Consider the following 22,656-nt stretch of genomic DNA (forward strand, 5'->3'; position numbering starts at 1 on the left):
TACAGCATGACACAGATCAGCATGATGAGTGGGCGAGTAATGATGACCTGGATCAAGTAACACGCAACCCATCCTGGTTCAGAATCAAGGCTTACTGTTTAAAAGCATTTCTAGAAGCCAGTGGTATGAAGCAGAACAGGTGGCTAACACAGCAGGACTTATATGCAGCAGTTGGCAAACACACATAAACCCAGATTATGATGATTATGATGTTTTTCTACTTCAGGAAATTGCTTGTACTATCAAATTCACTCTTCATTCCTGTTAAGTATCTATTCAATCAGGAATTTTTATTTTCTTGACTAATGCTAAGCAGCTAAATTTTAAAACAAAAAAAAACAAAAAATGCATGTATTCTGTATGTATTAATGTATTAATCTCAGCCATGGTCTGATATCTCAAACGTTAATATATCCACATAATAAAAAAATTAAAAAACAGACAATATGAAGTTTACTTTAAAAATGCAAGCTTGTCTCTGAACAGTGTAATGTAGATTCCCACAGATCATTGCACTGTACAAACATAGGATCAACTTACAGCTGTTAGGTAAACCTAAAGTGAAGATGAAGGGATGAGTCAAACCCTCACTTTTCACTTAACTTTTCACGTGTCCTCTGACTCTCCAGCAGGCACCAGACCCAGTGTAGGACTGTTAAGCATCTCTCATACAGTGACATTTTTGAAGTAGTTATTGTTGTAATAATACAGAGGTTTTAGTTTCAGTTATACTGCCATGAATATGGAAAGCATAACAAGTAATTTACTTACATTTTGAGAACTCAACAGCAACATCTCTTTCCAGAAACTATACCAATCCCCCTTCCTCAAATCATAATGTAACACCTGCTCCACTTCCAAAACTGTCTTTGTCATCTCATACAGCTACAGACTGTTGGTAACAGATGTTTCAACCAAACAGAGCACAGACATCTACTTTGATTTTAATTCATCCAATTCCACTCATTCATCTGCTGCAGCTGTTAGTGTTATTGTACATCAGCATGATGTAGTTCAGACTGCTAGCATTAGCTTTAAGGCTATAGGTCAGAGTGGGGCTGGGTATCGTTTAAAAAATACCAGTAGCAATCCAAGTAACCTTAAAGTGATACCGATACCAACTGATGACTTCATTCAATAATCATCATGTAAATAGAAGCATTAAATTGTGACTTCACTACCACAGATGGGTTGTAGCTGCTGTGGCAGTGGGCCAATCACATGTCGCATTAAAACAAAGAATGATTGTGTTGATTGGCTGTGAGCAAGTCCATACAAACAGTCATATTTTCTAGCTCTGGGTGCAAAAAGGATCGATTTCAGGTATCATTTGACAGGAGAAGCCACTTGGTATCAATTTATTTCAGTCAATACGTTGAAGGTATCCAGCCCTAGGTCAGGGACAGACCTGAGTAGAATTCAATCAATAATCCAAAACAGAGAGCACACATCAGACTATTTTTTTCAGTCTGACCTTTTCACATCAGAGTTTACAGGACTGTTGTGACTCAAGATGGCTAATGTAGCAGCTGTATGGCGTCATTTTAGTGCCAAAATCCGCACGCATAAAAACCATAATCAGCGATCAGTGCGCATAAAGACCACTCTCTGCGCGCTCGCCGTCACTCTCTGCGCGCTCGCCGTCACTCTCTGCGCGCTCGCCGTCACTCTCTGCGCGCTCGCCGTCTCTGTGTACACGCTCGCCGTCACTTTCTGTGCGCTCGCGGTCTCTGTGTATACGCTCGCTGTCACTCTCTGTGCCTTTGCTGAGTTTTGGCACTTTAGGGGCGGGCATTGAATAGACGCCCTGCAACCCCCCTCCTTTCTGATTGGTCACTACTGTCTCCAGGTCAGAGCCAGTCCGAGGCAGAGTAGGGCAGGTCATCATTGCGGTTGGTGGCAGAATTTGATTGCGGATCGAGATGTCAGAGAAAAAAGAGGTAAGTTGAGGAACAGACAGATATTTAATTTTAAATGTATTGAACAGCTTGGGAGTAATTGTGATAGTTTACTGACTTTTTTTTTCTTTAAACTTTATTTTCATTTCCGTAATATACAATAAACTCTCGATAGGAAACGTGCATTCTTTTTAAAATACAAAGATATCTCCATTATAAATAAAATCTACAAGGCTATAGACATAAAAGGATATAATAAAAAAATATATAAAAAAGAAAAGAAAATACAAGGCACTTCATTCATATCATTAAAAAACCTTAAAAAAAAACAAATATTTCGTTACAGTTTCACTCAATTTACAAATTGGCTTGTATACATTTAATTATACACTAATCCTTTGGCATATCTGCACACACACACACACACACACACAAAGATGGACGTAGGTGTTAGTTTCATTGGAGCAGGTTTGAAGCCCAGAGTTGCAGCTCATGGTCGGTGCCATCTTTTCCATTTGGAGCCAGGAGCTTCCAAATGACTGCAGGGTGTTGCCCTTCACACTCTGGAAACATGCCCTGTTTATTTTAACAGTAAGCAGATTTCACTATTATCAATAAGTGGATCTCACTTAGGAGTGGACCTCTACCTCTCTACTCTTCCTCTTTCTTCTTCATCTTCCTCCAGCCTACTATACGTTGTATTTGTCTGTTTGGCAGGTAAACCAAGGCCATATTTCACCCTGACACAAGCTGTTGCTGAGGAGACCTCCACTTTTACTCTCATCCCTCATTTCTTTTTCCACCCCTCCATCTCACATGTAAATTTAATCTAAGTCTGTCTCTTTCTGTCTCTGGTGTATTTCCCTGGAGGAAGGAACAGCCTCTCAATAATTCATAGGCTGTCTGAGCAACCACTGCTGCTGCTGCTGCTGTTGCTGCTGCCTGTCTGCCACAGCTGAAGCCTCCTGGCACACACTGGCAGCCAAGGGTACCAAAGGACTTTCTACCAGCAGCAGTTGTGCTCTTCCAAATGGGCTATAATGAATAGTGCTTTTTTCTGCTGCATGGATGGCCTAATTGGTGATTGTAAGCAGGATTTATCCGTCCAGGACACTTGTTAGAACAGAAGAAAAGCTTTAAATCAAATTCTAGTGTAAATCCAATCAGATTCCTTGATGTCATGAAAATGTGTTGTGTTATGTAATTTGAGTTAAACAGATTTGTTTTACTATAGTTCAGAGAGTGAGCATTATAGTAAGATTGTTTTATTGAGAGTTGAGTTTTTTATCAGCAGTGCTGTCATCATATTTTATTTTTTGTGATCTACTTCTTTATTGATTATACTACAGCCAGACCGATATATCGGTCAGCCGATATTGGCCTATCACAGATATATACTGTAGGTATCGGCATATATATTGTCTGATATACACCAATATTTTTTTTAAAGTTATATAGGCAACATAATGTATATTTGATCTTAATTCAAGTTGAATATATACGTACATGTTTTGTTTTTTTATGTATTTTATTATTCATGGGAATTTATTGTATACTTGACTACTATGAAATTCCCAGTGATCCCAGTAATGATGTCATTTTATACAAAAAAAAATAAAAAATTATATATATATATATGTATACAGTCCGTTTTCTTTCTCCTGTAGTCTATTATGAGCTCCTTGGTCTTTGCGGTGTTAAGGAGCAGGTTGTTGCCCCTGCACCATGCTGTCAGCCGCTCCACCTCGTCCCTGTAGGCAGACTCATCCCCCCCAGAGATGAGCCCAACCACTGTGGTGTCATCAGCGAACTTCACAATGGTGTTGCTATTGTGGACGGGGGCACAGTCATGTGTGTAGAGGGAGTAGAGCAGGGGGCTCAGTATGCAGCCCTGGGGGGAGCTAGTACTGAGGCTCAGGGCTGAGGATGTATGATGGCCCACTCTGACCCTGTGTCTGCGGCCCGAGAGGAAGCTATGTATCCACATGCAGGTGGAATGTGAAAGCCCCAGGTCGCCCAGTTTCACCACCAGTTTGTGTGGGAGGATGGAGTTGAAACGCAGAACTGTAATCCACGAAGAGCATCCGCACATAGCTGCCGGGGCAGAGTTATTTATTACACTGTACAATGACGTAATTATCGATACAATCATCAGAAGCGAGTGGCGCCACTTACATGGATTTAAAGGTAAATAACTCTGTCCCGGCCCCTAATGGCAGTCTGTGTTTTTACAAAAGTGAAACACCCACTTTCCAATCCCACCCCCACCCTCCTTACATTATCATGCTATTATATTATCATTATAATAAAAAAATGGTCTTCAAATGACGATAATATGGTTTATCCCGATTATGTCTGAGACAATATATCGTCCAACAAAAGTAGTTATCATGACAGGTCTACATCAATCAATCTTCGGGCTCATGTTGACTTGCATAAAATAATTCCAATAAGTACCATGCAGTGAATTTAACAGATTTTAAACTTGGGAAGAAGTGAGCTCTGGTGTCTGATCAGCACGCTACATCAGCAAATATCTGCAGTTTAAAAGTATCAGGAAAAAACTGTTGAATCAGTCTTACATTCCAGCCAGAGTTATTATCATCCTCAGCAAAAATTGACTGGCACCACATCCATGGAATAACATTACTGTAAACAATGTCTCTTTGATTTGGGGGGGGGGGGGGGGGGGGACAGTGAACTGGTGGCTCAGTCTCTTCCAACCAAGGCCATAACTCCTTCTGCTACTTCAATCTGTTGAACACTTTCATTTAGCCTTGCAGCTGCCTCTGTGTGTGTCTGTCTGTGTAAATAACTTCTGTTCAATCATATTTACAAGATATACAGCTCTAAGTAACTGCTGCCAAAACAAAGCACACACAACTAATAAAAATATGATTTGAAATACATTTGTTTTTATTATTATTTTGAAAACAGACAGATTTTGTACATATGAACCAACGTCATGGTGTAGAAATGTGACACCTGCTTTAACCCTTACATACTGTTCATATTCTGACCCTTCACAGTATGGAGCGGGTCATTTTTGACCCAGTTTACGTATTCCCTTTATAATTAGTCCATTTACCACATTTTTAACAACTGTATTTTGCATCCGGTGTCGGTCCGGGGCGGGGGCGGGGAATGCGATGTGATCGGTCTAATAAGCGGCAACACAGAGCTATCAGGACGCTTTGCTCTCACACGCGCTGCATTTATAAATCACACAAACACACAAGCGCAGTCACTCTCTAGTGCGCGCTTTTGCTCGCTCACTCCAGATTCCGGGAGATTGGATCTTATTTGCGGGCGTCAGGGAGCCGCTATCAATATGCGGTAGAGTTGAGATGTCTGTAACCATGACTGTAACGATGTGAGCATCTGCATTTGACCTATAGCATCCTGTTAACAGTGGTGTCAGGCACGAGCTGCATGCTCCAGCTGTCTGCAATTAATTGTTTTTTTTTACATTATAATAGAGAACAAAGTTCCAGCATCTTTGTAATAATAAGGACCTGTCTAAATAAATCACCTCTGGGTGTCATCCTGCTCCAATTTACAGCACGTCAGTCCGTGGTGAGAGAGGAGCAAAGCCACATTCAAATAAATAAATACAAATCAGCTTCCAAAATTAAAATATTGATGTTTCATGTGGATAGCAGCACTGTGGTCTCCGTTTTGACATTTCCTCCAAATGCAATATGGTTTAAATGAGTTACTGAAAGCAGTGTTTTGAAAATGGGATCCATACATAATTCCTAAACCCTTGTTATAAATAATGGATGTGGCCTATATGGATGTTTTTGTATTTTGTATCATAACTTAACTTATGGTTTTAACTTATTGTTGATTATGGCACACTCATTAACAAGAAAATTAAAACTGGCACTCTATGTCAAAAAGGTTGCCTACCCCTGGTGTAAGTGAAGAGTGCAACAAAATTGGAATATTTGAATGGTAGGGTTCATTATAACCATTAAACCCAACCAACCAATCAACAATCACCCAGCTACACAAAAAATTACATAAAATTGCAGGCTTAAAGAATGTCATTTTGGGCTATTTTCATTGCTTTCAAATCTCAAAAATAGGTCAAAATGGGCTAAATTTGTTAAGTAAATGTAATGTTGGCTTCTGCAGTGTGTGAAGTTGCCTTGCTCACTTAGTGACTCTTATTTTGAAACCAGTATTCAGTGTTGTATGATTGTTGTCACTCAGTCACATGTATCAGTCATAACTGTTGTGCTGTCTGCTTGGATGCTCACTGCTTTCAGTGAACATTAATATTACCATCGTCTTGAGCCATACACTTCCTTGAGATGATTTAATCCACTGTATTACTGTCTTGTGATTTGTGAGTGAAATGACAATATTTCAGCACTTGGTTTATTGAAGTGTAGGCAGACCTGCTCCCAGCTCAGCTCAACTACTTATTCAGCTTTTGACCAACAGGTGTGTCATTTGATGTCAGCTTGACTGGAAACGGAAAATAATGAATGTGGTCGTTAGATAGAACGACAGTGGAAGGATACACAGAAGAGAGAGAACAGTGTTAGATAACATGTAACTAGAAAGCTTACTGTGAGTGTGAGCTGAGTTTGTCAGGCGTGTCCGTCTCACACTTCAGCCAGAACTGATACGCTTCTGTTTTAAATTGATACAGTCGTCTGCACAGGTGTTACACGCTTAACCAAGACTGTTCTGTATGTTCTTCCTGTTTTTAAGAGCAGAACTGAATGAACATGGGTGACACTCCTTGCTGTGTCTGAACATGCAGCAGTGAAGATGCTGCTGCAGCTCTGTTAGCAGTGGTTGCATTAGACTTTCTCACTGTCAGTCATTTTGATGGACGGGGTCATAATCTATTATTACCTGTCATAAGGGCTCGAGCACTAACAGTGTCAAGGCCTTATTGCATTTTTGTCGTTCTCCTTCTTAGTTAAGTAAAATAACTTAAGCTTCTTTTTTCGGATGTTTCTGTCATAGTTTAAACCAGGGGGGAGGAAGGAAGGAAGGAAGGAAGGAAGGAAGGAAGGAAAGGAAGAAGGAAGGAAGGACAGACGAACGGAAGGAAGGAAAGAAAGAAGGAAGGAAGGACAGAAGAAATGAACAAAGGAAAAGAAGACAGGAAGGACAGAGGGAAGGGAGGAAGGAAAAGACAGGAAGGAAAAATGGAAGAAAGGGAGGGAGGAAGGAAGGAAGAAAGGGAGGAAGGACAGATGGACGAAAGGAAAGAAGGAAGGAAGGAAAGATGGAAGGATGGAATGACATGCAAATGGAAGGAAGGAAGGAAAAAAGGAAGAAAGGAAAATAAGACAGGAAGGAAGGAAGGAAGGAAGGAAGGAAGGAAGGAAGGAAGGAAGGAAGGAAGGAAGGAAGGAAGGAAGGAAGGAAGGAAGGAAGGAAAGATGTAAGGAAGGACAGGTTCTGGCCCACGGGCCCCATGTTTGACGTCCCTGGTTTAAACCATTTCAGTCAATGACAACATATGTTAGAAGTGTATGTTAGTGTTAAAATCTCCAAACTGGACAAGAAAACCAGAACAAGTAAACTGACAGATCACCTCTGCTTCCTCAACAACTGTGTTCAATGAGCAGGGAGTCCCAGTAGTCTATGTGAGTATCAGTAGGAAGCTCCAGTATTTGTATGGAAGGCAGCACGAAGCTACAGTAATAAGGAGTGACCAGAATCTAGGTCAGAGGATTTCATAACCCTAAAAACATGCCTCCTGTTTGTGTTCTTCTAACAGCATGACCGCAGCGCCCTCAACTCTAGCTCATCTTCCACACGGCAGACAAATGCACTTCCTGTAAAGTTTCTGATATGAAACACTTAAGAATTGATTTACTGATGGGACATTTAGTATTGTTCATACATTACATAAAGACACCATTCCAAAAACTCCACAGGAACACAACAGATCATATTGTTTTGTGTGGAAGGCCTGTCTGTCTCCTCTGTGTGATTAGTGTGTGTCAGTGGTATTGGGTAAATCCTCTGTGAGAGTTGGTATGTATGTATATACCTGTATCTACGTCTCTTTATTTAAATTAGGGACAGAAAGTGTAACTAGGCCAAAACTAACTCAATTTGTAGTATAGTTATTGTAACAAACAGCATTAAAAAAATGTAGTTAACCCTTACAGTATGTTTGGAATTAGATGTTAGTATGTTAAAATTAGATAAATAATACATATAATAATTAATAATAATATAAATAAATATATGATCCCTTTTTACTGGCACCTGCTAGTAAAACCTGTGTGGCACATTCAGTTTGGCTTTATTCCCACACAGGAGCAGATGAGATGGAATAACAGCAGATGGGACTTATTTGTATACAGCCCGAGATCACAGATCATACATTAGCCTCGGGGTTGGTGTGATAAGCATGATGGCGTGATGAATAAGAGGTTAAAAAGTGCATGTAAGTGCCCTCCAGAGGAAGAGCTGCTCTCACTTACTTCACAGGATTCACAGATAACCCTCCTCTGTCTCCAGTGGCAACCCTCAGTGAACCAGCTGCTAGTTTATTAGACTTTGCAGATAGCATTTATAATTCATTTAGCTGTCAGTTAACCTTCTGCTCTCTTATCAGTCAGCAGCTCTCTCTCTCTCCTCTCTCTCTCTCTCTCTCTCTCTCTCTCCTCTCTCTCTCTCTCTCTCTCTCTCTCTCTCTCTCTCTCTCTCTCTCATCTCTCTCTCTCTCTCTCTCTCTCTCTCTCTCTCTCTCTCTCTCTCTCTCTCTCTCTCTCTCTCTCATTTTAAATCTCTGTCTGAGTTCCTGGCTTGTTCCAGTCTCTATAGATACCCAGCCAGTGGGTTTTTGCCTGGCCCACTGTAAGACTATCATTGAAAGACACAGTAGATCTAGGTCAGACACACCGCTCACTGCTGCTGCTGGAGACTGAAGCTGAGCAGCATTAAACATTTAGTGTTTATCTTCTTCATGAAGACAAACAGGTAGAAAGCAAAGGAATAATAAAAAAAGAAATCATTTTAACGATCTATAGCACATTGTGTGAAGCGCGTGGTGCAAGCGCTTTGGGGTGTATCCAAATCCACTTTTGCTAACTGACTTAAATCCCCTCATTAATCATAGGCGTGTTTTGGGCGTAACATGCTGTAAACCAATCAGAGTGTCATCTCCCATTCCTTTTAAAAGCTAGGAGCGCTGTCACTTTGGAGGATTGCTATTATAACGGCGCCATTTGTCAAGTAATGTGTTTCAAGAATAAAGTTGGCCGATGAGCTGCTAACCTGACATTTAATTCATAAAAAGGAAAAATATGGAGTTATAACCAACCAGTCTGAGTTGTAGAGGTGTGTGTGGTTATACTGTAGCAGCCTGGCGTCATCAGCTGATTTAATAAACAGATGATTTAATCCATTCTCCACAAAAACACCAACAACTCACTCTCTTTCAAATGGTTTTGTTCAGTCATATAGTAACTGGTAAACTCAGCAGGGTGTTAATTGTCGAAAAGATCTAAACCTGATCCAAATATTGTTCAAAAACTGTTTAAATCATGTTAACCATACAGTTGTTAGGACTGTCTGCAGTGGCACTCTCCAAGGTGCTGACCCCCCCCCCACTAATAAACATACACAGTAGTGGAAGGCTAATTCTCATTTAATAAGATCTGATAAATATTATGACTAACCAATATGACATGTATTTCTAATATGTTGATGTGTCCACTGCCTATTTGTGTAACAGGCAGAGTGTACGTGCAGCCGTGTACCCGCCTATTCAAATCTTGATAATGCGCCCTTAAAATAACCATGCACCAGTGACTTCAGACCTGTTTTTTTTTTTAGTCAGTAGCGTAATCGCTTTCCTCTCCCTCAAAATAGCAAAATGCCACCAATGCGCCTGACCACACCTCATTTTGAGACCAACACTCCTATGGGCGTACAGACCGGTGCAAGTGCCGTTGCTATTTAGACAACGCGGGCGCAAGGTGAGAAAATGACAACTGCGTCGTTCTGAAACTAACAAAGACACATGCGCCACGCCCGCCATCCGCTGTGCTCCAGGTGTAAGATGTGTGGTTTTTAATGAGCTTAGATTTGCAGCACCTCTCTGTTACCCCTCTGTTCACTTTGCAACACATCAGGAAAACATCGCTGCTAATACACAGTTTGATATGTTATGTACTAGGGCCTGACCAATACTGGGTTTTTGGGGCCAATGCTGATACCGATATTTGAGAATAATAAATTCTGATAGATATGAACCCTTGTGATAAATATATGTAATGCAGGCATGATAGTTAACAGTTTAACTATAAACATAGTATAGCACTGAAACTGTAAAAGTTTACTGTTCACTTCTCTTTAATATTATAAATTCCTATAAATTATAAAATATATGCACCAAAAAAACAATATTTTTTAAAAATGGGGATTCAATTGTGAAAATGAATATTCGATTGTGGAAAAAAACACATCAGTGGCTGCTTTGCTAGTGGGCGCACTCGGATTTTGGTCAGTAGACGGCAAAAATGCGGAGCCTCGAGATAAAGTTGTCTGCAAGCGGTGCAAGCTACAGTTAGATTACCATTCCACAACTAGCAACATGAGGGCACATCTTGAAAATGTGCACACAAATACCACGATGTCTGGAACTCCAACTAAAGAGCCACGTCTCGACTCATATTTTTCACCGCCCGCCACAAGCTCTTTGTGAGCAGCACGACAAGAGACGTGCACGAAGAAACTTGCTTCGTTCACATGCAAGGACATGATGCCGATCAGTATCGTTGATGGCACGGGCTTCAGAGAGTTTTGTCAAGAATTGGAACTGAGATACCGTATCCCGAGCCTTGGAACAATCACCAATAGAATCGAAGAAATGTATAACAGCACCTCAGACAATATAAAGGAGTTACTCAAAGACCAAGATGTGGCTCTTACCAAGGACGGGTGGACCTACCTAGCAACAGCATCCTATGTTACAGCAACGGCCCACTGGATTTCAGGTGACTGGGAAAGGCACATTTTTGGCACATTTCAGCAAATCTACCACCGACAGCTACCTCCTCCAGCAGAAACAAAAACTTTTGGGATTGAAAACGGAGAAGCTGATTAACCACTGTCCAACGCGATGGAACAGCACATATGACATGATCTGCCTGGTGTCGGAGCAGCAAGCAGCTGTGTCTGCTGTCATCTCTAGAATGGAGCTGACCACAAGCGAATGGTCCCTCATGGAAAAGGTGAGTGTAGTGTATGAAATTTGTAATAGGTTGGACAAATGCTTTTCTTTTTTTTTTGTTAAATAGGTGGAATGATGGCCCTAATTTACTTTGTGTGAATGTTAATAAACTGGACAAATGCAAACCTGACCTAATATCAACGCATATTATATTTACTTATTTACTACAGGTACAACCCTTCAAAGTGGCAACAGAAGTGCTGTCAACTGACAAATATCCAACTGCGTCGGCTGTACTGCCTTTAAAAGATGTTCTTCTCTCTCAACTGAACAAGCAAACGCCAGACGAACCGGAACCACTTGCACCTGCAATCATCACCGATCTGGAGAAGCGGTATAGTGAGGAAAAGGGCGCATTTATGCTGCTGAACAAAGCTAGTTACCTGGATCCACGCTTTCATCGCCTCGTTCATTTGAAAGAGGAACAAAGACGGGAGGTGCAGGCGGCTATACTGGAGGAAATGAAACAGGTGAATGTGGCAGGAGGCACAGGCAGTGAAACCGGTGCAGGACAACCCCGTGATCAGCAAACCGCTGGGAAAACTGCTCTAACGGCTATGGGGGATCTCTTGGGAGACACGTATTGCACGGACAGCCCAGAGTCAGACCAGAACATCAGTCTGCTGCTTCAAAAAGAGATGTCGATGTATGAACAAGAGTCTCCAATACCTGCTCAACAAAACCCTCTCATGTGGTGGAAAAAAAGAGATCATCACTGGCCTCTTCACGTGGACTTTCTTGTGTTTTTGGCAAATAACCTGTAGGCCTTCAGGCCTAAGACCCGACATTGACAGTGGACTAAAAGAGCCTGACAATCAGTGACACTGGGACTGCAGAAGAATTAAAGGTAAATTAACTCTGTCCCCAACCATAATGACAGTTTGTGTTTTTACAGAAGTACCTCCCACCCCCCTTACATTATTACACTATTATATTATCATTATATCAGTGGTATAAAATGATCTTCAAATGACAATAATATTGTTTATCGTGATTATTTCTGAGACAATATATCGTCCAACTAATGCAGTTATCATGACAGGTCTAGTTGTGGATGTGACTGGGAGCTGTAGGAGGAACATAACAAAAAATCTTCATAGTTCCAGCTGTCACTGCAGCTTTCTTCAGAGGACTTACTAACTTTACCATCAGTGTTTTTCAGCCACTTAAGCATTTTTTGACTGCAGGCTTTTCGCTACATTTGGGCTTTGTATCCCAGAATGCATTCACATACAGCAGGTGATATACTGTATATGGTGACCCATTAGATTCAGTGACCTGCAGTGCTGGTTAATTTAAACATGAGAAGTGAGGTGAATATCAGTGCTGGTCACAGAATATGATGATGACTAAATACTGTGTAACACCTGCAGCGATGGCATCATGGCTATAAGCTGTTGTATTTTCACTGTAACTTTATTTCAGTTTTAACATTATTTTGCGCAAGAAAGTAACCACTTAGATTCCCATAGGTCACTTTTATCCAAATAACACCTATTTCTACTGTCCCAGCATTGTCTCAGACACCACATCATTGTGTCCTGGGGGCTATTTTTACTGTCCCTGGGACGTCTTTAAAGTCAAGTGCTGAAAGTATAACTCTATATTGTCTCCTAGCTTACTGCTCTGGCAGTCTCTACCACTTCCTTCCAGATGATTTATGGGCTCCACTACAAGCTTCCCCTGTGCTACAGATGTTTCTTTGTTTAGTGAAGGTCTTTTCATGCCAACAGCCATAACTCCATAACTGTAACGTTTTTCTAATTGCCCCCACACTATTGTCATACTGTATTTTCAATGTTGTAATCTAAAGACTGCTACTTTTATGTGTTTTATTGCAGCGATATTCAAAAATGAGTGAGAGAGACATTTAAAGTTGTGAAACAGACGATCACACCGTCCTCTTCCTGTACTGTACTTGTCTTTGTATCACGTTAGCCGCTGGCTCCCTGCTTATTGTTTGCTTAACCGCTGAGCAAACAAGCAGAATTAAGGAAGTGACAGCGATAAAACGACAGCAGCAAGATAACAGATGAGCTGAATATTCCTGTCACCATGACGAACTCAAATCCGAGCTCACAGACAAGATGAAGATGTTAAAAACCTGCACTCACTCACATGCAGTCGGTTCAGTTGTGAAAATATTATTTAATTAAACTGAAATAGAAATGAGTGGAGGATTAAATAATGTAGCAGCATGCTGCGCTATTCTGTCTTTTAATCCTTATTTTAAAACTTGTCAGGATTTTAAAGTTCAGGCCTTGTTAACCGTCCTGTTGCCTTCAGGTCAAATTTGGTCCCGAATTAATTATGTTTTTATATCAGAAATATGGATTTATTTCATCTAATTGCCTGAAAATCATATGGATGCTTCCATAATACATTCTTTACACGTATAAGCATCACTACTTATATTGAATTGGGTGATCATTTGAACTTTATGCTTTATTATAAACAGTCAAACCAAACCAGGTCCATTTGGACCCAGGAGGACAACAGGTGTCAAATATTTGAATGTATCATCAGGGTTCCAAACTGCATTTTGCAACCAGTCTTTGAGACAGTGTGAGTATTTTTACAGCTAGGTGCAAGTATGAAACCTGAAAATGTGCTGAATTGTTTGTTGAAAAATGTTTTATTTCTTGTTGAAAAATGAGGAGGGAGCGAGTCCTCCAGTGTGTGTGTGTGTGTGTGTGTGTGTGTGTGTGTGTGTGTGTGTGAGAGAGAGAGGGGAGGGCCGGAGTGTTTAGTCAAGTGCGCGAGTCACGTCATCTACACTCGTTGGTGTGTCGCACTGGAGACTCACTTTGTGGCAGCAGACGGTATTTCGGCACTTTCGGAAGCTGCTAGTTAGTCATCTGTAGTTCATACACACACACACACACACACACACACACACACACACACACACACACACACACACACACAGTTGTTATGACCCTATAAATAAGCAGACACTAACTTTTGATATAAACCCTACATTGTGTTTATATGCTCACATTTGACTGCTTGGGCGCTATTTATAGTTAAAAATGGGTGTGCAAGAAACTGATAATAATAATAATAAAAAGTCTAAAAATCAACATTGTGAAGAATTCTGGGGCAGGTCGATTTTAAGTTATGCACCTACATTTTCTGCTTGTGCTCCCAAAATGTTCAGTAAGGGGCACCAGTGCTCCTAGTCAATAAAGGTAGTCTGGCCTGGGATCTTACATTTAGTTACAATATTCAGAATTTCTGCTTTGTGCTGAAAATGAGGTATAATGTCATTTAAATGTGGCCTATTGACCACAATTTACTAAATTAAGAGTAAAGTTAGAATGAAGTTGGCTGAAAAAGGTCTAAGAAAGAATCGGGTGGTGATTTATACTTTATGCTTTGTTAACTGTCAAACTAGTTCAAATGAACCTGGGAGGACAAACGTTACACTGATGACAGGACGGCAAGAGGAGGTTTAACACATTCTTGATTAAATGGATGTTGTTTTATTATATTCACAGCAGAAAGAAGAGGAGAATTAGTAAATGAACTAATTCTATATTATACTATATTTCAAGCACTTAACTCATATGTAGTGTGTACAGTACATTTGTAAAAGTATTTTTATATTTTTTGGGAGAAAATCAACTGCTTAATGCAACTGGGCCATAATTCTCCTCTAATTTATTCCTGAGCTTGTGTTTGTCGGTAGGAACCATCCTGCAGGATTGATGCTATATGAGCAAAAGCGATGACTGGACAGTTTTGCTGTGATAATCAATCTGACGAGCAGCTTCAGTGAAGCCAAAGCCTGGAGTTTATAGACCCAAATGACGCAGCTGTTACTATTATTGTTACAGAAGCTCCCCAGTGCCTCTCTTCTGAGTCTGATGTCTGAATGTAGTGAGGGCTAAAAATACACACACACACACACACACACAAAGTCTACACACACACCAAACCCCTCTATCAGGACACCAGCAAAGACATCGAGTGCTGATAAAAATGCGGCTGCGTGAGGTCAGAGCTTATAAAAAACAGATGTGAAACACAGCAGCTGACAGGAATGAAGGATTTCTGATGGCTAATAATAGAGCCTGCAGGGATCAACACATTAGATAATCAGTCAAATCTGGAGGAGAGCATCTGAACATCTGAGTGATGAAGCCAGATGTGTACAGCGAGGCTGGGCCCAGCAATGTCAACACACACACAGACTGCAGGTGTGGCTTTGCGGATGGACACACACACGCACACACACACACGTACGTATATCTAGAGATTTTACTTTGCTTCGTTTAGTTGTGCATCACGTTGACTGGAGCCACATGGCCCCGCAGCCAACGTGATATCTTCTTTTCAAAATAAAAAAAACCAACAGCTTTTTCATGTGAGCCTGCCTCCAGCTGCATCTCTGCAACATTTGACTCAGTTTGTCTGCGAGTAATACCACGCTTAGTTACATCAGCACCGATGAGTTTTCCAACAGGAAACTCTGAGGCATTTTTTTTCATTCTGTTTAGGAACAGCTGAGATGACACTAAAATGAGAATAGCAGGTCCACCTTAAATGTCAGTCCACCTTAAGTGAGCCTGTGGCTTTCCTGCTGCTTCCTCTACTACAGTAGGGATGCACTCATTGTAAAATTCTGGTCTGATAACGACACCGATTTTTAAAATAAGAATTTGACCACTAACCGACATATATCGATGATGTCATTATGTTTTTTTGTTATTCATTCCACAGGGAAACAAAGAAATCATTATAAAAAAAATAACTGAATTGTTTTAAAGTAATTCAACCCATCATTACACTAACTTTGAATGAGGACAAATTCATGAAACAATCTTTAATAATTTACAATAAATTATTTTTTTTCTTTGAAACATAACTGCTTCAAAACTCTTTTAGCCTGCTATATGATTAGCTACTTAATAATATAATTCCATAGATACTGCTACTGTTGCTACTACTGTCTGAGTCTGAAACAACCAGAACATCGGCCAATTATATCTTATTTACTGATAGGCCCATGCTAATCAACAAGGGGAATATTGGCCGATATATCAGTGCATCCCAAATGATCACAGCTGGATGGAGCTACGCTGCTCCGCCTTGCAGCCGATTCCCAGTGGTCACTTGCCTTATAAAGGTATCGACTGTAATGTAATACTTCTATTCACACTTGTATTGCAATAAAAAATCCCCCTACAGCCAAAAAAGCAATCTACCCCATAGACCACCAATGTAAAAGAGAAAACTGTAAAACTGTTGACAGGACACCTTGAACTCGTACAAGTTCAATTATGACAAGGGGCCAAACTGTGTTCTACTGGGAGAGTGGGCAAAAGATCTTACATTGAAACATGTGGTCAAAGTCAGACATTTCTGCTGGAGAGGGTTGTAGAACAGCTTCTGCATCATTGACATGACCACATTATTACTGTTATTAATAACAATGCATCTGAGCTTGACAACAACCTCAGTTATTTTAGGGGTCCTGTCATGTACATGTACTCAGTTAATTACCAGTCGATATCTTATAAGGTATGGAGTACTGATACCCAGCCCTAGTTGTCATGTGACACAATTCATGATAACTGAACAATGTCCTTTCTTGTCGAACTGTACATGTGGAATCCAAAAGATGTGGCCGTTTAATACACAAGGATAGTCTAATGAGAAGATGCTATAGAGCAGCATTATGGGAAATGTAGTCTCCAGTTATTCTTTAGCTTGCAGGGACTAAAAATCAGCATATCGCGGCCTCTGCTGCTTCACCGTACTTCTTTCATCTGTCTGAATGTGACATTCTACATCACTGCAGTGCCCCTTTCATTTCTATAAGACATTAGACTTGCTGTTATATGACCAAATACTCTTAAATGAGTATGTTGATATCTAACCTAGAGTCTACAGTCATAACTGAAGTGACAGCAGTCATATTCTCTTCAGGTGATGCTTAGGGTGGAGTTTCACATTAATATGTTATTCTGAAGGTGAATCATGTCATATATTTTGATGTATTGTGATCTTATATCAGTCTGTCCTGTCACATTGTTTTTGCATTTTATGGCTTTTATGGATCTATGATCTAATACAAACTTCATTACATCATAGCACATCAGAGCACGGGCTTTAAACAATGACTTCAAAACTGAGATAGAGATCACACAATGGAGTTCAACTGTTGTTTATCCACAAACAACAACCTGTTTGACAGTACGGGCAAACACACACACACACACACACGCACGCACGGGCGGACGCACGCACGCACGCAAACGCGCAAAGAAGGCTCCTGCTCCCCAACACTAGCCCGGCACTGGCAGGAAACGCTGCTCACTGCGGTGTTGTCCTAATGTAAGCTGGTACCGTTCAGACACTGACAGGTGCTGCTAGAATAACCTGAGGAACAGAACCGCAAACTGCAGGCAATGCAGCAGCGGAGCAACCTCCGCCCGTCTGCCTCCCAAACACACCAACACACGCCCGCTCTGCTCTTTAAACATCATTTCATATTAAAATAAATTAATGTCAGGGCTTACCGGTCCCCTCCTCTTCAGAGAGATGTTCTTCCACAGCAGGAGATGCAGCTGGTGCAGGAATCCCATTTTTGCCTCCCACTTCAGCTTCAGTGTGTCCGAAATGTTTACCAAACGAGCATACCGGCGGTGGCCTGTGGCTGGGGTTTAAATTACCGGTAGATTTCTATCCCATTGCCAGGCGTCCCGTCCGAGCCTGTCCCGATGCTTCAGTGTGTCGGCCCACGTATGAAGCAGGTTTACTGAGCGCTGACAGTAAAGGCGTGACGGGACCGTGCGTGAGCCGTGTGTCTGTAGACCACCGAGCAGAGTGGGAACAGGAAAGAAACGTTAACGGCTACTGTCAAGAGAACCACAGGAATATCAACACACTTCCGGTCAAACCCGTGAAAACAAAAGAGTGTCAGCACTTGTTACGTTAAAGCAAATCAATCCAAATAAATGTGAAATAATAACAATAACACATGAAAGTTGATGGATCTTTAGTAAAATATTAAATGACTGCAGTGTTCATTCTTACATTTATTAAAACTATGTGAGAATAGATTTGTCAAAGCAGTAAAAGATGGAGCTGATAACATTCCAGGTAGGTGGGTCAGTGTTGTGTATCCTCACTGGGATATTTTATACATTCCTGCTTTGCCAAGTTAAAATGTGTGTGTTAATAAAGGTATGTTATCAGAATTACAAAGACTTTTATGAAAGCAACCTTACATTATTTCAAAGTCCATTATTCAAAGAGATTAAACCCATATTTATATATCATGTTATATTGTCAATGTATGCTATTTTCAACTTTCACTCCTGTGACATAAATTCTCTCCATCATCTGTCCAACATGACATGAATGCTCCATTAGATGACTTGTGTTGCACACCTGTTTTAACTAGACCCCACCATACCGATTTTTGGGCCAATACCGATATTAGGGAGTAAAAAAAATTCTGATTGTTGATATATCAGCTGATAATCTTATATATACTACAGAATATATACATACACACTTTTTTTTAATGTGGTTATCAAACACTTGTGAACAAGATATGTAATGGAGGCATGATATTTAACAGTTTAAGAATAAACTTAAATAAATACCTAAAATGACACTGCACTACTCTTTAAAAAATATATATCAGCACATATCAGATGGAATAAAAACAGATACTGATATATCTGTGATAGGCAAATATCGGCCAATAATATCGGTTGACTGATATATCGGTCGTGCTCTAGTTTTAATTATCACTTTAAACATCTGCCTCACAACACAATCTCAACATAAAAAAAAGAAAAACTTACATTTTCACAGAAGCCCTCCCTAACAACATAATATGTGATATGACTGATAGATACACTGGCAGTGAAGTTAGTGAAAAAAAATGGCTAAAGCACACTGACACACAAACAACATGATAATGTTGGGAAGGGAGCCCAAGTGGAAAGAGAGAGGAGCAACCTTTTCTTCAATTTTGTGTTTGTCTGTTTCCTGTTTAAACACGAAAATAAAAGTCCCTGTGCATGAAGAAAAGCTTTTCCTAGTTTGGAGTGGAAGAACTTGACCTCAACCTCATCCAACACCTTTGTAATGAACTGGAACGTGGACTGTGAGCCAGATCTTATCACCCAGCATCAGAGCTAGACCTACTGTAACTAATGTTTTCTTTGTTCTTAATATGGCTGACTTGTTTAATTCTGCTGTATACAGCAGTTGGAGTCAAGCCGGGTAAAACTTGACCCATTTAAAAAAAAAACTGTTATATCAGTAACATTGATTTATTTCATCTAATTGCCTGAAAATCACATGGATGGTCCCATACTACATTCTTAACAAGTATAATCATCACTACTTTCATTAAATGGGTGATAATTTGTACTTTATGCTTCATAAAAACAGTCAAACCAGACCGGGGTCAATTTTGACCCAGGAGGACAACAGGAGTGATTGACTGTTCAAATGTTTAAAATAGTTCCAAAACTGTATTTTATCTAAGTTTTGAACAGTTTGCGATAATCCTTCAACATGTTTTCTTCTGACCTTAAATTTAGTTCAAATAATCAATAATATCTGCTTTTTTTAATTCAAAACTGAGGTTTCATTTAAATGAGGTCTATTGACCATCATTTCCAAAAATAAGTGTAAAGTTGGAATGAAGTTGGCTAAAAAAGTTTAACACAGAATTTAACCATTAAGTTTCATAAACAGTCAATCCAAAGTGGGTCAGTTTTGACCTGTGAGGACAAAAGTTGCAGAATTGACGGGAAGACAACAGGAAGGTTTAAAAAAAAAAAAAGACTAAAGCATACTGACTGACATGTGAGTCACACAGTGGGGAAACTAGATTGAGTACAAGTTTCACTCACACACAGAATAAAAATGTCACAGCCACATCCTGCTTCCTCACTACACCCATGTTCAATAAACACTGTCACACATGATGATAATAAAAAAATGTACAGTATAAGTTATCACTACAGAACAGATTATAAGGATATGTGTAGGAATAAACTCTATATCCACATGGATAATGAACTGTGATTGATGAAAATAGTTACAAATTGCCTAATGTAATCAACTCTGTCAGAAAAAGAAAAAAAATAGTTTTAACCACATCAGTGTCTGATGCTGGAGTTGTTTTCTCAGTTTCTTATTTCTGAGGTGAAGATGTCCACATTCATTCATTTCACATTGCAATTGGCTTGAAACTTCCAGTCAGGCTGTACTGGCCTCACAGTTATATGTGGGGTCAGGTATTCTAGCACAGAAGAGGCGTACAGAGCACAGACAGAGGAAGGCGAAGGGTTAATGGGGGCCAGCAGCTCACTTTTGACCCAGACGCTGCTTTTAATATCTCATATGGATACTCAGACTCAGACTCAACCAAAGCAGTTGTGTAATGTCATCTGTATGTCCGGTGTGGTGCTAAATTGCTCGTATACACCTGTAAATTCAACATTCTTCCTTATGTGAATGGATGTGAGTTCATGAAAAAGAAATATAGCATTATTTACAGTATTTACACATCATTATACAGAAGCTTTAGAAATCAACAAAACTTTCTCTTAAGGTGGACTGAGTCAGACTCTTTGCTGCCCCCTAGTGCATCTGAAGCATTAAGGTAATGAAGATGTACTGTATAGTGGATGTTTAATGGTTTAAATTACAGAATATTTCAGGATATTTCAGGATATTTGTTCTACTAGATAAAAATGTAAATTATTTTTAGGGGCATTTAGACCCAAGAGATCTAATTATCTAAATGTGTGTGTTCTTTATGCATATTAATCCATATCTGTGTGTAAGTGTGCAGCAGTGAAGAATAAAGACAAACAAATAATATGAAATTAGTCATTATAGAATAGAATGTTAACTTGTATTAAAAAAGCTTAAAATCACAAAATATATTTCACCCCAAAAACATTGAGAGAAGGAAGAATACCTTTTTCCAGCCATGACGAGTGTCTGCAATCTTTTTTTTTTTTTAATCTTTTCTATCAACCTCCAGCAATAAAATACAGCAGTCTGTATGTAAGCCGAGAGGGAAAGGGTCTGCAAAGCATCCGCAGCAAGTAAAGGTGAAAGACTCAACTTCAAAGCTGATTTTTTAGTTTCATTATGTAATCTGACTCAAATTAATCATTTGCTCAGTTTTCTATTTGAAATACTAAAAATCAGGGATATTCATGGCTCTGCTGGGCCTCCGTTGATATTTAGAACTGTCACTCACTGTGGATGCTGGATTGTGGTTACAGTTATTAATGATTTGACATATGCATGGTTCAGTACTGACTCCACATCTTTAACCTTCACATACTGTTCATATTAGTCTCTACACCAATTCACATTCATATATTCCCCATCAGTCATTAATAAATGGTTGATTAATGTTATGGAAAAAAAGACTTTAATTTCTTTTAATAAATACAGGTCAAATTTGCATTGATCCACTTTGGATTGACTGCATTTACATGTATTAAAACATGTATCAGCTGCACACACAAAAAAAGTATTAAAATGTGTGTATATTATGGATCACATTAGGAAAAGTCTGGCTAAAAGAAATGTGTATAGGGTGTTTTTAGAGCTCTGAAATGGACCAAACCACACTATGACACATTGGCTTTGCTGTAGCACAAAAGGCATTAAATGACTACAGCCTTCAAGTTTCCTTTACTTTTGGACACATTTATATTGTCACTTCAAAACTCTGAACTCATGTTCAAACACTAACACGTATTCATTCAAAAAGTGATCATAACCACACTGTAACACATCTATATTCAATCAAAAACAGCACGTGCCGCCAGAAGTAAAACCACTGAAAGCTTCCTGCTGCATTTCTATGACTAATTCCTATAGAATACACTGTGACTCAATCTAGGCCCCAAAATGCAGGACACAGACTTGGTTTGATATCACCAGAGTCTAGTGTTGAAGCAGGTGGAGTGGAGCAGGTGGTGGCTTCTGTATTGTACAAACAGGTTGAGGGAACGTATGAAAAATGTGCAAAAAGCAAACAACAACAGACCTTGACATCTGTATTGTGTGTTAGATTGAACGATGTGGCGGAATCTTGATGAATGAGCCGGGGGTTTATGCTGCAGTGGCTTGCTGAGTTGATTAGGTAATCAGCTGCAGGTGCAGCAGTTGAACAGCAGGAGAGGGAAACCAGGAAATCACATCCAAGCAATACACACAAACACACAGAGAGACTGTGAACAAACTCACACACAAGAGAGGGGGGAAAACAGAAGAGAACACAGGGAATATAGGAGACCTGATTCACTAATAACTTTAGTATGTTCTATAAGGAGCTACACATCTAACTGTATTCAATTCAAATTTATTTATACTGTATAGCACCAAATCACAGTTATCTCTAGGCACTTTTCACATAGAGCAGGTCTACACTGTACTCTAACTTTACATTCCCCCATGAGCAGCACTTGGTGACAGCAGAAAAGAAAAAGTCCCCTTTAACAGGATAATGGTAGTGATGCCAAGATCATTTTTATT

General features: G+C 39.8%; 1 protein-coding gene across 1 annotated transcript in view; it reads right to left on the reverse strand.

Moving 5' to 3' along the window:
- Nucleotides 1-17,931, reverse strand: part of abca2 (ATP-binding cassette, sub-family A (ABC1), member 2) — an 89,057-nt gene extending 71,126 nt beyond the window's left edge. Inside the window, 1 exon segment of the mRNA XM_062417273.1 lies at nt 17,646-17,931. Within this exon segment, the coding sequence (XP_062273257.1) occupies nt 17,646-17,711 (66 nt within the window). The 5' untranslated portion in view covers nt 17,712-17,931.
- Between the last annotated feature and the right edge of the window lie 4,725 nt (nt 17,932-22,656).

The sequence above is a fragment of the Scomber scombrus genome, chromosome 4, assembly GCF_963691925.1.
Source record: "Scomber scombrus chromosome 4, fScoSco1.1, whole genome shotgun sequence".
Classification (NCBI taxonomy): Eukaryota; Metazoa; Chordata; class Actinopteri; order Scombriformes; family Scombridae; genus Scomber; species Scomber scombrus.